Source organism: Gavia stellata, chromosome Z, assembly GCF_030936135.1.
Source record: "Gavia stellata isolate bGavSte3 chromosome Z, bGavSte3.hap2, whole genome shotgun sequence".
Taxonomy (NCBI): domain Eukaryota; kingdom Metazoa; phylum Chordata; class Aves; order Gaviiformes; family Gaviidae; genus Gavia; species Gavia stellata.
Genome location: NC_082637.1, coordinates 87,638,135 through 87,654,170, shown reverse-complemented (window position 1 = coordinate 87,654,170; position 16,036 = coordinate 87,638,135). Strand labels below are relative to the sequence as shown.

Genomic DNA, 16,036 nt, shown 5'->3' with positions numbered 1-16,036 from the left:
AAAAGTTATTTTGGCTGCAAATTCTATCAAGATTTAAATGTATATGTGTATATATTTTTGATTAGTATTATTAGAATCCAGTATGTGCTTATATGCAAAAATGTAATTGTTGAGCCAGTGCTACATTATCAACGATTATATATAATGTACCAGAAGAAAATCATAAAAGCTGTACATAACTGTTCATGGCATGCACATTGCTTATCAACTCATAGGTATTTGCTCTACTGTTAAAATCCCAAAGGCTGAGGGGTATAAAATCCTTCTTGACTAAAATGACTATTACAGTATTAACTGTGAAGTTTTGACATAATAGTGTGATGTACAGATCCTGCTGGAAAATGGGGTTATGGAACCTTGGTTTCCTTAGGTTACTTCAAGATTGCCCTGCAAGATACGTGGCATACTGCTTTTCTGGTGATGGAAACATACATACATGTGAGAGCCTACACTAGAGGAGTATATCAGCTGGCATTTTCATTGCCAGGCGTCATAGGTTTGTGGTAGAAGATATATTGTCTATATAGCAACCTTGACTCAACAGCAAAGTTTTTGTGCAGTCACCTCTGTTTTTTTTCATGTGTGTGTGCAAGCAGAGCTGGGTGGTGGCACACTTGGCTGGTCACAGAAGTGTGCAACGTAACAGAGGAGTTCCCCTCTGTTAGAACAGCCACATGAACCAATTTTAGTTCTGTCCTGATAACTGTGTGTAAACGGCACATGAAGTATATGTGCAGAGGCATATAAATCCTTCCATAGTCTGACAGAAAAATGTAGTTCCTGATGAAGAAGACTTTCACTGATGCTGAAGATGTTGTGCATGTACTGGCAGATAATGTTTATGCCTGCATAGTTAACGCGTCAGTGCACATGTAGTTTTTACACTGGTGCATGTAAAATTTATGTGCATAAAAGTTTGCATATGTGGTGCATAAACTTTCAATGTTAGCAACTATTGTTGTATAAACTTGTAGCCAAAATGAATAAATACAATGGCTAAACATCAGTTGAAATTTAATTTTAAAACCTTCAAAATAATGAAAAATTAAGCTTTCAAGGAAAAAAATTACCCACAACCCAATTTTGAAAATGTCTTTTTTAAAATGTTTCAAGAAGAAGAAAATAGTAAATACAGTGGGTGATAAACCTCTTGCAGGACAAGATTTTTTTTTTTTTTTTTTTTCATTTAATTGCTTCAGTGTGAGTTCAACAGTTGGTGTTCGGTCATTGGCTCAGCTCAGAGGAAGCCCTGAAATATTTTTGTTGGGAAGCCTACCTTGTGAAGAACATGGAAACTGCAAACAGAAAGCAAATGGCAGTCTCCTTAAAAGCTAATGCATTTGTACTACGCTTTCTCACTTCTCCCTGCTGGCAAAGCGGTTATCCAACCAGTCTAATATTTCAGGTGGATTTTTCAGGACATGTAAGAATTGGTCAACCTAATGTGGAATCTTGCAGCCCCTTTGAGCATTGTCTCTGTTTTTTAATTAAGAGCTTCATATACTTCATCAAGGACACTTCAGAGCTCTTACTAAACAATTAATGTAATAGTGAACTAAAGAATAATAGCCTTAAATTTATTCAAGCACAGAAAAAAAATCCTTTTTGCCTGGTAGAACAAGGCAAACATGGTTCCATGAAAGAGATAAGTGAGGTTGCTTTGTATCAGTTATAACTTTGGCAGACTACCAAATGTTAATTTGCTTTTAGCTAGTTGAGATTAAATGTAATTCCTTCCCTGAGCTGCCTTAAAGTAAGCAAGCATGAAAGCGTTTTCAGAGTAATCTGGGAGGAATTGACATTTAAGGGAGTTAGCATTACATCTGCACTTTAAGGATATTAATTTCATAGATAAATTAACTACATTATTCTGTCTTTATCTTACGTTTTGAAAGGACTCCATCAGCCAGAGAAATGGCAGCCCAGGGTCAGCTGAAACTGCTCTTATCCCAGCCGTACTGTAATTTGAACTTGCTTTTGGAAACATTGCTACATTGTGATTGCCTCTTGGTGAAAATTTTACTGAGAAGTTCAAGTAAGTATTTATAGTGTCAATCCTTATAATAATATCAGTGAGAAACACAAAGTCGTTTTTAACTACTGAAATACTGAAGGAATGCTGTCAACATTTTTTTGGAGTGTAAGTAGCCATTCAGTTTTCAATAGGACAGTTCTTGAATGGGTAAAAAGAAAGAAAAAATAATCACTTTTTTAATGAGAATGTTTTGCAGTCAATCTGAGTATTCATAGTTTCAAAACAGACTACAATTTGATAAAATAGGCTGCTATTGTAAATGCAAAGGAGTCAAAATGAATTTGAACTTAACAGAGCTTTGATACCACAACTTTTTAATACAGATTTTTGAAAGTGTGCATTAGCAGTCTGAAAGATCACTTTCAAAATTATGTTTAAACAGTGAAAAGCTTCTTAGAGGTTTTGTTTAAGTTATTATATGTTTGTCACTGTAGGCATTCTAGAGGTTTATATGCTTCCTCATGTTAATACTGTCATTAATGCCATTATGAAAGTAGAACAAATAAAAGAATGGTTCTACAAGGTTTTCTTTTCATTCTGCTAATATTGTGTCTGAAGCAACAAACTTTATCACATCTTTCCTTTTAATAGCTTTCTGATCAAATGATCAGATTGTTGAAAAGCTAATGGTACTATCACCTGTTTGACATAATTTTGCAGTAATAGTGAACGAGAGTCTCAGTTTCTATCTTTCTTTAGCAAAAGAATTCTCCCTACTTATCGAAAAAACTATTAGGTCCACATAATATTAGATACAACATCATTTAGTTCTGTCATTTTAAACTGGTCTAACATTTGTCAGGGATACAATATTGCTTCCACTTCTGCCATGCACTGCATCCACTTGCCTATTCAAATACCTGTCATCTTTTACAAAGACTGACAAATGTTTGATCATGATCATATTCTTACCCTAGTGTTATCCAGTATTGAATTTTACTACCTGCTTAAATTATCACAGGTATTAAGTGACAGAATGTATTAATCTATTGACTGACCAACCTCCTGAGCTTCAGGAAAATATATGCTACTTTGAATTAGAAAATGTGCTATTTACACAGACTTTATTAAGGTAATTACAATATTGGTATGAATAAACTTTCAATTTAGATAAAGTTGAAACCTGCAATGATCCGTATCTTCTAAATTCATTTCAATATAATTAATTAACTAATGATAAAATGATTGTATTCTTTGTTCCTTCTCCTATACAGCAGCTTTCTGATGCTATATAAGCTAATTTTTTTTTATTATGTGAGCTATTATGTATTAGTACAATGAAAGCTGACAAATAAGCTATACCTTAGTACTAGCAATGACAGTTTTGGATTCTTCTGTTCAGTAGGATAAAAGGCTTACAGAACTATGTACTCATCAACAGTAAAATTTTGCAATGTGTAATATTATGCATGAGAACAGATAAAAATCTAAGTACACCATAGTTTTTGAGTGATTTGTCCTAGTGATAACAAAACTCCCTGGTATTTAACTAGATGATAAGAATTTTTTTAATAGGAAAAGCCTTCTTACATTTCACCTTTTTTTACACTTAGTCTTTCCTTTTCACTTTAAAAACGAGGCCAGAAGGCAAAAATTCTGTATAAAGAGGTGCTTATATGTAGATGCTTTTACGTAATGATAGTATTTTCTGTACTGTAGCAATACTTTGGGATACTTGCAGTAGGCATCACATAAACACATTTAATTTAATTGCACTCCCATTGTTCTCATATGGTTGCACCATGGTGAAGGTCAGAAATAATGTATATTCCCTGTCATAGTAGGGAGTACTGTTGGGATTGGCAAAGTTGTCTCGGTAGAAAGAGTATTTTGGGGGAATGCATGCATGCATGATTTAGTCTTGCTAAGTAAAATAAGAAGGTTATCATATTTGTTGGAGCTATTGAAACTGCATGTATGTAACTATAAGCTGTCCGGACAGGGAGGTGACGAGATTTGAACTTCTGTCATTTTTTGTGCAATATGGTATATGAAATGTACATAAAAAGTAAAATGCTCCCCAAATATGAAGTTATCACATCAAAAATACTAAACGCAATAAATCAGGATACCCAAAACTGAACCACTTACTTGTCTCCAGTGAGTATGGCTACTGGGTAGAATGCACCTTTGAAAAAATAGTTGAAAAATTGGATTTGTATATTGGACTTCTATAACTTAAACTACAAGTCTAAATAACCTAGGTGTATTGAATTACAGTTAGTTACACTATAATATAACGCCAGAGTTGTTTTTTATATGTCAAACATTCAGAAAATTTCTCCTAAGACATGTTCTTGAATGAGTGAGGGATCTAGGGCCTTCGCTGTGCCTTTGCAGAGAGCAATAATGAAGGTAGCTGGTACTTTGCTAATTTTCTGACAAAACAAACTGTTTCACAATTTTCTTGGAGGAATTTTTTACCAGAATTGCTTTATCACCCATGGATATGAAACAGAAATGTATTATTTTGACAAGCAACAAATAATAGAGGAATAAAGAAACTGGTGCTTGCATAATATGAGATACTGAATCCAGCAGGTGCTGATGTGAAAACGGGAAGGGTGAAAGTGAACTCTGAGAATTGCTGCTAGGCTTGCTTTAAATGCACAGCATGCCAGCAGAACAGTCTGAGACTTCTCATTCAAGAGTCTCTATTTCCAGGAAGCAGGAATTCTTCTTTGCATAATAAAACAAGAAGCAACAGCTTTATTGAATTACACTGGCCCAACACAGGATTAATACCAAAGGGAACCTCGTCAGTCAACAGACACCTCACCATTTACCAACAGCAGATAAGAGGTCACTGAGTAATCATCAACAAGACACATCCGACATCTTCAATCAGTCCTTGGGCCTCATACGTACTTTTGTTTAAGAAAAAGAGATGGTAGCTCCAGGTTAATGATGTACAATAGAAAAAGCAATGTATTCCTTTTAAAAAAAAATCTTATTCATTACAATGAATACATGAGACTCCAGTTGTTACACAGATTTAATTTCATTTTCTACACACAACTTTAAAGTGAATACTGGCATGTGAAGATAAACTGGAAGAAAACTGCTTTCACAGCAGTACAAGGCCATTGGCAGTTTCACCTAATGTTTTTGGCTTGCACAATGCATATTTGAGAGACTAATGGAAGAGGGTATTGTGTAGCCGGTGTAGTTAAACCTAGATGATATCCTGGTCCCCATTAAAACTTTGAAATAAAAACTGGTAGTAACATTTGCAAATATTCTGTGATAAGTTTAAGGCTGCAAATCTGAAATTGGACCCAAGGAAATATGAGTTGCTTCAAAAAGAGATAATTTACCTTGCACGCATAAGCAGGGTGGGGAAGGGAGGAATTCCACTGAGAAAATAAAACTGTGTGGTGCAGTATCAGCCAATTCCCTAGACACTAATAGATATGAAGAGTTTTCTAAGGCTGTGCTTTTATAAACTGATTTCTGGCAAGAGATATGACTTGAAAATATATTTGTAGAATGGAATAATCTTACAGGTCTTTTCCAACCTTAGTGATTCTGTGATTCTGTGAAGGTTTTTTTTCCCTACTCCAATTCTTTGCCTCTTGTGAAGCAGCTTTTTAACTGCTACAATGTATAATGTGGCATTTTAAGGTCATTTTAAGCACTAATTAAATTTTAATTAAATTAATTAAATTTTAGGCATTTAAAGGTAAATAGGACTGATTTTTTTGAAAGTTACCGTAAAAGAATAGTGACAGGTGGTAACTTTACCAATTGACCTCACTTAGGAATCAGAGTGAACTTTCAGAGACAGTAGTGAGTTATTACAAAAGAAAATGTACTTTCCTTAAATAAATTACCATCTCCATTAAAATCCTGGCATTGGCTAAATCTGTATAAAAATTTAAACTTTTATTTCAAGTACTTGAAGGTCATTATTTTTTGTACTTTCTTGTAATAACTCATTGGATTTAATTATCCTGTGACACAGCCTACTAGGCAACTGGAAAAACTAGCAACTGTGCTAGTCCCATGGTTCAATCACACACAATTTTGGGGAAATATAGTCTTGCAGGTTTTTTGACAAAACTTGGGGGTTAATCTGCAACACTGTCCTCATTAGGAGAGCACAAGTAAGTGTCTTAGAGGAATGGATATGCTTGTGCAGAGATAGCTCTGTCCTCCAGGTATCTGTGGATCATCCAGGATGAGGCTTGTGAGTACAGACTCCAGAACACCTGAAAGTGTTCTTAGCTTCTTCACGATAGCAAACTGTATCCTGGTAGCCTAAGAACAAAAGATTAAAAAATTATTTTGGAAGTGGCATATTCTGAAAATATCCATCTGACCAATAAACTTTTTGGATACTGTACCTACATAACCAATGTGGTAAAATGGTGGAAGGGTTTACTGGCATGATGTACTTCTAGCTGGAAAATCAATAGAAAAGGGACCTCAGTCAGATGCCCTATGGCTTTTGATGACTTTCTGGTGATAAGCTAAAGAAAACAGTAAACAGATTTTATGGAGTTTCTGAAATACTGAATAGGAGTTTTCATTCGGACTGTAATAGAGCCCTGCTGAGAATCACAAACCTTCTCTTGACAAAATGTGAAGATAGTCTCTGTGATACATCTGCGATGGTCTCTGTGACTGTGATATATGGTCATATGGATAGCTTTTCAAAGACCTAGTCGTTTCTGGTAGGGACTTCTTGCTACAGTAGAGCTCTAGACTGAACAGTTTTTAAGAGAGTAACCTGTTCAGTATCGATCCCAATACCTGTAGTAATACAAAGGACGTAATGTGGCTATAGGACTAAATTCAATATTGGCTCATCAAACTTTGGCTATCAGAATGCCACAATTTCAGGATACCATCCCATAAGATCAGTGCTGGAGATATTCTGATAGTAATTATTTTTTCTATTTGACATGGGTAAGATAGATTTCACAGAAGCCATTAACCCAGAGATTCATTAATGGAAGCTTCTTCTCAGATAGTTGAAAATAAAATTCTAAAGGCAGTTGAATGAGAGTAAAATACTGTGGGATTGGTGATGTATAAATATATAGGCACAGAAGTAGTTTGCTAATATGTTGTTAATTTGTGCAGATGATATAAAGTTTGTTAAAGTCTTTTTGTCTTGTGTTGAGCTTTTTAGTTGTCACAAATTTAGGATTCATTGGATTCACAGGTAACAGCTAATAGAGTGGATATTATTTGGGTTTTACTGAATTGAAATGGGTAGAGTTAAGATCTGCATTTCATTCAGGATAGAAGTAATATGATCTAAAATTTCTTTTTGTAATTAAAAACGAAAATAATAGACTTTCTGCCAAAAGGAAGTCGTGTTCAAAATTACAATAGATTCTAGCTGTCCAGACTGACTGGAGAGTGATTGCATTGGAGAGGAGCAACTCTATGAGAGACAAGTAAAATGATCTGCCAGAACAGATACAGAAAAAGAAGAGAAAAAAAAGCTAGTGACAGAAGAAGCACTGAGAATATAGTGCAAAGCAGCAAGTAGTGCAGAGTGCCTGCTGAAAGATTGGGTTCTATAAACAAAATATATCCTTTTTGCATTCTTTATATCCTCATCAGCTGATGTGATTTAAACTATAAAGAAAGCAGAAGTTTTATGCTCTTTGCAAATAAAAGAACTGTATCAGAAATAACTTGCTCCATCTTCAGTTTCTCTTCCTAAGTGAAACAGCGTGTATAAATTTGAATTTTTACTACCTCTTTTGGTAAAAAAAGACAGTATAACTGTTTATAGCTTGTCTGTCTTGTAAGGATTCACTGGGGAAGGAGAAGTCTAGAGTCAGTAACAGAAGATTTTCTAAATTCTGTAAGATTCATTTCATGGCTAAACCAGCAGCAGATAAGAGCTGGATGAGTTTGATACTGTCACCAAGTTACTGGGAGGTATTTCTGTCAGTAAGAAAGAAACACGTACAAATTACGCTTGTAAGTCTGCCTCTCTGAAGATATATTTTTAAAATACACAGTACTATCTGTAGAGATTAAGTGCATTATTTTGTCATAGGAAGAATGATTCATTGTGACTGGTTAGGGCATAGCTGTTATTCACTAGATACATAATTTTCTTATAAAGATATTTATTAGTAATATTAATATTTTTATGTATTTTGGCATCCTCTGTGCATATGGTACATTATGCTATATGGAAATAACAAATAGAAGATTTTCTTTAACAGGTACCTAAGATAAGTATATAGCCATATATATGTATGGATATAAGTCCTGCTAAAATGAAAAAGAAGCATCTCCTTTGAGCTACCTATAGGAGCTTTAGATTCCCTTCACAGATTAGCTTTTGATACACAAATGTAGTGAGTGGAAAAAACAGAAATATATAGAGGGAAGCGTCAGTGGGCAATAAGTATGATGCCTATCTTATAAATACTGTTCTTGTGTGATGATTAACAGGAAGGCTGCATTGGAGTTCAAACTAAGATGAATATTTAATGTTATGACAGGTGAGCTAATAAACGTTAAAGAAAAATTCTAAGGCAAGAGAAATCTACATATCTTTCTGTAGACTCCTAATTCATAATATTTAACCAGCTATACTGATCAACTAGCTAAACCTTTCAACCAGCTGACATTATCCTTTAAGGTACCTTCCAACCCAAACTATTCCATGATTCTGTGATTCTATGATCCATGCCAGTTTATCAGTCAGAAAACTCATTTCAACCAGAGCTTTGAAGGGTCAGATATTCTTACAACAAGGGCAACTTTACTTCAGAGTAAAACAAGAAAAAGCTGATGAAAGCTTACGTATCTTGTTATGTTTAGCCTCAGAATGGTTTCCCAGTGGACTCCTGAAGATCTTTGCTTAAAAGCAAAAGACTTGTATTATACACTAGTTATAAGAAGATACATGTATAACCCCTGACAGAATTCTTTTATACTTCTTTCCATTTATCTAAATTTATTGGTAGGACTAAGTTGATTAGGAAAGTTATTAGTAAGTTGTGACTCAAACTTTCCATGTGGCATGATCATAAAGCAAATTTAGGCTAATTTCGAGTCATAAGTCCCTTTAAACAACACAATTTCCCATCATGTTCTGCCAAGACAGTTTACATAGTATTTAAAATCTCAGCAAACCCTCCTACCTAGAATTTGGTTACAGTAATTTAAAAAAATAATACTTATAATAATATAATCAAAGTTCAATTCAAATTTTCATGTCACAATTTGAATAGCTCTGGGTTTTCCTTTTTGAACTGCTTTTTCTGCTTTCTTGGTTTTTTCTTTGTCATATCCATATTAGACAACATATTGCCAGTTTGAGTGAGTTAGTGGAATCCATTTGATTCTTTGCTCAGAAGCATCTGGCATTGGAAGGTGTCTCAGCAAAATATGCCAGCTCACTCAACTCATAGGAAAAAAGGCTGACTAGAAAAAATTCTTATTGCTGATCTGTCTCCTGCCTTGAGAAAAAACCCCACAACTTGTTGGTTGTAAAATCACTGGTCTTGTTTTTCAGCTTTCTACATCCCGTGAGCTGTTTCTGTTAAGCTTACACACTACCCAGACTGAATGCTTTCCAATAATGTGTGAATGAGATATTGAAGGAATTCAGAGGAGAGTAAAATGAGGGGTTTTTTAATTTTACAACATTCTTAAGTCATTCAGAGCTGGGTGGAAAGCAGCAATTTTCCACTGTGGTAGATTTTGAAGGCTGTTTGAACCACTGGAAAAATGCAGCCTAGAAATTCAGTCTCTCCGATCTTTCTCCTGCACAGGTTGCTAAAGATAAGTGCAGCCAAACTGGCATAAAACAATGACATTTTCAAGTATAATTTTATCTAAATCAGTTTTACAGAAACTTTCGGGTTTACAAATTAGAAATTTTAAATTTAAGTGTTTAATTGGTCCTGGCTCTGGTCATTTGTTATGATTGTTAACATCAAAAGCATATTCCACAAATATGTGGGAAGGTGAGGTCTTTGACATTAGCACAAGTCAAAGCCATTGAGTTGCATTGGTTCAAAGAGGTTTAACCACATCATTGTCTTTCAGCTGGGAGAATGTTTTATGATGATTATGAAAAACGTCTAGAAATACATATTATGCAAGCTGTTGCCACTCAACTCTAAGAAAATCACTCGTTGTCCTTAAAAACATAGGTATCTGTATCTTAGCAGGGCTGAGATTCTGCTTTGTGGAACTGATTTCTTCTCAATTTCATCTTATACTGAAAAACAAAGCCAACCCATTTTGGGGTGTATGCAGCTGATACTTTATTTAATTTTATATAACTAAACAGAGTTCTGTTATTTCATATGACTAATATATAGGTAAGAGGAGTTAAGCAGTAATAACTTTTTGACTGTGATTCTATAGAAGTAGTACTTCTGATTAATATTCAGTAAATAATCAAATTCCAATTATATACTGAGTGCATTTTGAATTAAATAGGCATATTCTGTAGTTTGGAAACATGCTTGAGACTTTTTTTAATGGCTACATATAATTCAGGAAGGCAGTCAAATGTCATCATGCAAAGGAAGATCAGCTTTCAGTATCTGTAAGTATTATTATTGTTTGAAATATTATTAAGATACAGTTTGCAGTTTGTTTTGATTAATACTGTTACTGTGAACGTGAATTACTTGGAAATTATTGTATCTATGTTTTTGTTTATTTTGAAGGAAATGAAGTATTGAATCATGATGAACCATGTTCTGTCTTAGAACAGGTAACTGACAAACAGCCTACTCTGATTGAAACAATCTTCACAGTATTGTCTTACTGCACTTTATCACCCAAATCTCTCGGCGTTGCTTTTGAGACCTACATGGAAAAAGAGCAGTTGTGGAATTGCTTATACAATATGACAGGTATTTAATTTATTAATAAGTATTTAAAATCTGATGTTAAACCTTGTCAGTTTTCAGACATGTAGTGCATATTATTTTTACCTTAATGAATCAGATGAAATGATGGTAGCTTACTTCAAAATTACAGTTTAATTGAAGTGTTTTGAGCAATCAGGTCACTGTAGGAGTGATGAAAATTTTGAAGAAAACAGACATTATGGAGCGGTGTGGTCAACCAGGATTCTGATTTCCTTAAGTGTCTGTTTTACCAGCAGGCTGGCAGCAGATAGTTTTTGTAGCTCTCTACCAGTGCAGGTTCTTTGTCTCGGTGCATTTAATAGCTGCAGACCTTTGCAATGATTTAAAAATAAGAAACTATTAAAGGAGAATGGAAAAAGAAAAGGAAGGACTCCTACTGAGGGAGACATAGTCTGATGGGCTTATAGACTCTGCTGTCAACAGGCAGACAGGGTCCTAATTTTCCATGGAGAAGACACTGCCCCCAAGGAAAAGCAGTATTCAACGAGAAAAGAGAGGTGAGGTTTAGAAGGGCAATCTTGCAAATGATGGCTAAAATGCAGGAAAGCTCAAAAGAAAAGAAAGGAAGAAAATGGGAGAATGTAAGAGGGGAAATAGAATCACAAATATCACAAAATAGAAAACAATGGTGGTAAAAGTGCTCAGGTTTTCCTCAGAGAAAAATGGGATTGCAGAAAGTAGAACTCTAAGGTGTAAGAGAAGACAAATACAGAAATACTGCATGGAAGCTTCTGGAAAGGCCCTGCAGAGAAGAATAAAACTTAGGTCAGCAAAAAGTACGGACAAGCAAAAGTATGAGCAAAGGACATAGCATATCAAAAGACATCTCTGATGCGTCCTGCAGCACTCTGCCCGACAACTGCTGCTCCATGGCAATGGAGAAACTGCAATTCTCTGTGGTATTAAGAATGTGGAGAAGATTGATACTTGTTGTAATGTCAATAACTGTATTTAGGATGGTCTATTTTCAACATGCAATCTCTGATAACATGCTATGTCTCTGTTGATGACTATTATTTGTATGCATTTTTGTTTCCAAAATATCTTTTTTTCATTTGGTGTTCGCTAGTATAACAGTTTAGGTATCTAATAAATGCAATTTCATTAATACCATCAAGACAAGGAAGTAGAAAAAAATAGGTATGTCTGTTTGCCTCATTGATGTCTAACAAGTAATTAAATGTACTCCATATAAAAAGGAAGACATCAGTCAGCTTAAATTAAATTTTTAGAAATATATTGATGGAGAAATAAGGATGAATGAAATAAATTAAACTGTATTTTTTGACAGTACTGTATTAAGATGGTATAAGATGCTACATTGTTTTCCTTTATACTCTAATTAGTAACAGACCAATAGGTCTAAGTTATTATGAATCATAATGTTTTTACTTTGCATAAGAACTCTGAAACATTTCTTTCTGAAACGGATTTACACAAATGACTGCACTTACTGAATATTTAATAATTCTTCCTTCTGAAGTTTCCAGTTGTGGTGAGTCGGAGCCAGAGGTTATCAGATGCTTGAAGTTGACTTTGATTAATTCAGTCAAGGGTATAGTGAAGCAGATAATTTCTTTGATGCATTCATGGGAGGCAACAGAAAACTATGGAACGTACCAGCACAAGCAAATAGTTCCCGAAAGTTTGCTGAAAACAATTCCAAAGGAATGGAATTACACTCCTCGGGAAATGAAGAGAAAAGAATCTGGAAAATGTGGGTGAAATGTTTACACTGTTTTATAAATTTGTCATAAAATTTTGTTACCCCTTTATGTAAGTGCATATAAAAATTGAAGAGTTAGAATTCATGAGTATTGCAGTTTGAACAAAACAAAAAATTTCCAAGCATCCTGTGTTGTTTTTTTTTAAGTACTTAGTGTTAAAATTCAATACCTCTTTTTTGAGGCTTACACCCATGCATAAACAAACAAGCTTTTTAAAATAATCAGTATTGTAGTACTGATAATAATAGTACTGAAAATGTTTTTAGCATCTGGCCATAGTAAGGTGGGATTCAAGGCAGAGTAAAGTATAATGTCTAGGCTCTCATCTTAATTGCTGTAACCAGTTCTTCTCTTATTTATTATATTTTCAGCCAAGACTGTTTAAATTTAAACACACATTGTTGTCTGAAATAATAACAACTTATTCATCCCAACTTTACAACGGCAATTTATGTTTGAATAGCACTGAAACTGGTATGGAATTTGCTACTGCTTGATTGTTGAAACGGTTACTGAAGAGAAATCATTTATGTAATAGGGGTTGTTTTGAAGGTGATTGGATGTAAAGATGATTTCTGGTATATACTTTCATAGCCTATAGTGCCTAAAGCCTCCATCATTTCAAAAGGCTAACTTTTGGAAACATTTCACCATTAATTTGTTGCCACCAAAATATTATCTGATTACTTTCAATGCCGTAGTATCACTGTAGTATATTCTGGCATGAAATTTTGAATGTGTAGATTGTGGGCAAACCAGGACATAAATCCCTTCTTTCTTTCCATTTATCTTCTCTTCAGCATCTTGAGGCACATTTATGCAGCAGTGTGCTCACTGCACTCTAATTGCAATCTCACTTTAATCTAGAACCTATATGGTTATTTTAGGCTGTTGCTAAGCCTGAACTGATATTCAAGCTACGAGGTAAGGCTCAGACTTACTGACATATTAAATTGGCTATGTGACACCTAGAACAGCTCTGGCTTTTTTTTTTTTTTAAAAAAAAAAACAAGTTCAGAATACAGGTGCAATGAGTCAGGGTTTTTCTTTGTTTCGGTTTTGTTTTGGTGTTTCTTTAAATCTTGACTTCGTATGGTAGATCACCTTTTGGTATATTTTTTCATTTTAGATATTTCTAGGGTTTTGAGCAGCATATTTTCTGTGGTTACTTCTATAGGTCCTTTTAATATCTGGAATGTTTAAAATGCAGTGCTATATAGTAGGCATGCTTATACAAAAGTTGATAAATTTTGTAGGTTTGAACATAGAAATGGATTGATAGAAAACAAAGGATTATGAATATATGTAATATCCTGAGACACTTAGTGAAATGCTCCACTCATGAAGTTGAAAAAATATTACACTACAATTTTGAGCACAACTTTTTTACTGTTCAGAATACCTGGGTATTGTCTTTTTCATTTATTCTGTAATAACTGTGCACAGCAGGACTAATTGTTAAGAGAGTCACAGTCTGAATTCTACATTTTCTACTTTCTCTGGTTTTAATTCATGTTATTGTTTAGATTTTGTGGGATTTATGTGGAGGAAGCACAATAGAAGGCAAGCTACAGTGTTGAGTACTTAAGCTTTTTACCCATTTTCAGTACAAAAGAAAGTTAGAAATTATCATACAACATTCAGAAGCATGCTGTGATAGAACTAGAATGTTAATGTTAATCATATCTTCTTTTCTTTCCTTTTTTAAGGCTTCACAAGGCTTGCAGCTCAGGCAGTATCTATTGTAATCAGCAAGTTACCTACAGTGATTGCATGTTTGCCTCCCCCAATTAAGTACTTCTTTTTTCTGGCTGAGAGAAAAATGTCAAGAAACTTTGCTGAATTGAAGAAAGCTGGTCTGCTTGTCTGGAACTTGATTGTAATTATATGTCGGATATTTGAGGATGGAAATACTGCAGAACTTTTAACAGGTGCAACACTTGACAGATGGAGCAAAGAAAAACTCAGTTTAGTTCGTGTGTGCTTAGAAAGTATTATGGGAAAACAGAAAAGTGGTCCTAAGCAAGTGACCCAGAAGGTTATACAAAGCATTGAACAGCAAAGACCAAACTGGATTCAAAGCCAGTTGCTGAAGGCAAGAAAATTGAGCACAAGCTGGTAAGAACGTAGTATTTTTCAAATGCTTTTGTTTGTTCTTTATTTTACTGGATTATTGGCATGTTTATGGCTATTGTTCAATTAAAAAAAAAAAAAAAGATGAACAGTGATCTTATATGTAGTGGATTAGTTCCTAATATTGACGGCTTCATAGAATGTTTTTGCAACTTAATTGCATTGTTGAAACAGTAAACCACGGTTGTTTCATTGGAACAGTGTCTTCATAGTACTTGGAGATTTCATATTTTCGTGATGATCCAAAAATGTGGACAATTTAGTTGGTGTATCTTTCAGAATGTGAACAGGTACACTGACTAGAAGGCACCATAATATATTTATGAATTAATTTTGCTACGGTGATTAAATTAAGAGGGACTATGAAAACCTTTCAGTGTTCATCTCTGATTAAGAAGTAAACATACTTTAAAATATAACAAACCCCGAGGGCAAGTTCTATCAAAACAGGACAAGGAGAGCACCCCGCTGTGCCTTTCTGAGGAAATATCAACCTTCCCTGCAGATTTGACATTAAGGTCCGAGTGTTTTAAATCCTTATAATGATTTTTCAAGGAGTTGTGTACATGTCAGTGTGTTCCTAGTCCAGTCTGTTTTACCGTTGAAGTTGTGTACCGTTCTGTAAAAATACTATTCATCAGCTTTCCAATATTAGATTTCTTGGAGTTACATGACTTACTGAATTAAATTATTGACCACTGAAAGTAGGATTGCTTTTTCTTTAATTAAGATTCTTGAAGGTTGCGGTCATTGCTATCCTGACAGTAATTGTCCGCATAAACAAAGGATTTAGTGATCGTAGGTTGGAATCACTGATACCAGTGAACAGACTTTCATGCAGTGCTTTAAGGGATAGTAAGGGACAGTATCCTGTTCCTACAAGTAGTCAGTTAACATGAGTAGCAGTGAGCAGTAATAGTGTCACACAAATGCTCATTGACATTGACCTTTGTAATCTTTACACTTCCATTTAATACTAATTTACAAGCTCTAATCCAGTGATTAAAAGATTGAAGCCAGATGCCAGTGGCTGAAAGAGCCACAGAATAAAAACCCATAATGATAATGTGTAAATTGATACTTAACAGAATGGTTCCATAATACAATTTCTAATGTCACTGAGAGAATAGGTAATGCTTAAAAAATACAAATGCAGGGTAAGACATTATTGTGGATAACCTCTAAAAACTGAAGCTTTAGTATTTGCACTTCTTCTGAAGCTGAGAATTTTAAATTAATATACTACTCTATTTTCTAACATCCTGCAAAAA

At 34.4% G+C, this 16,036-nt stretch overlaps 1 protein-coding gene across 1 annotated transcript in view; it reads left to right on the top strand.

Moving 5' to 3' along the window:
* Window positions 1-16,036, top strand: part of KIAA0825 (KIAA0825 ortholog) — a 210,175-nt gene that overhangs the window by 71,058 nt on the left and 123,081 nt on the right. Inside the window, exons 12-15 of the mRNA XM_059834124.1 lie at window positions 1,896-2,035; window positions 10,699-10,887; window positions 12,389-12,622; window positions 14,342-14,750. Of these exons, the coding sequence (XP_059690107.1) occupies window positions 1,896-2,035; window positions 10,699-10,887; window positions 12,389-12,622; window positions 14,342-14,750 (972 nt within the window). The remainder of the gene's footprint in view (window positions 1-1,895; window positions 2,036-10,698; window positions 10,888-12,388; window positions 12,623-14,341; window positions 14,751-16,036) is intronic.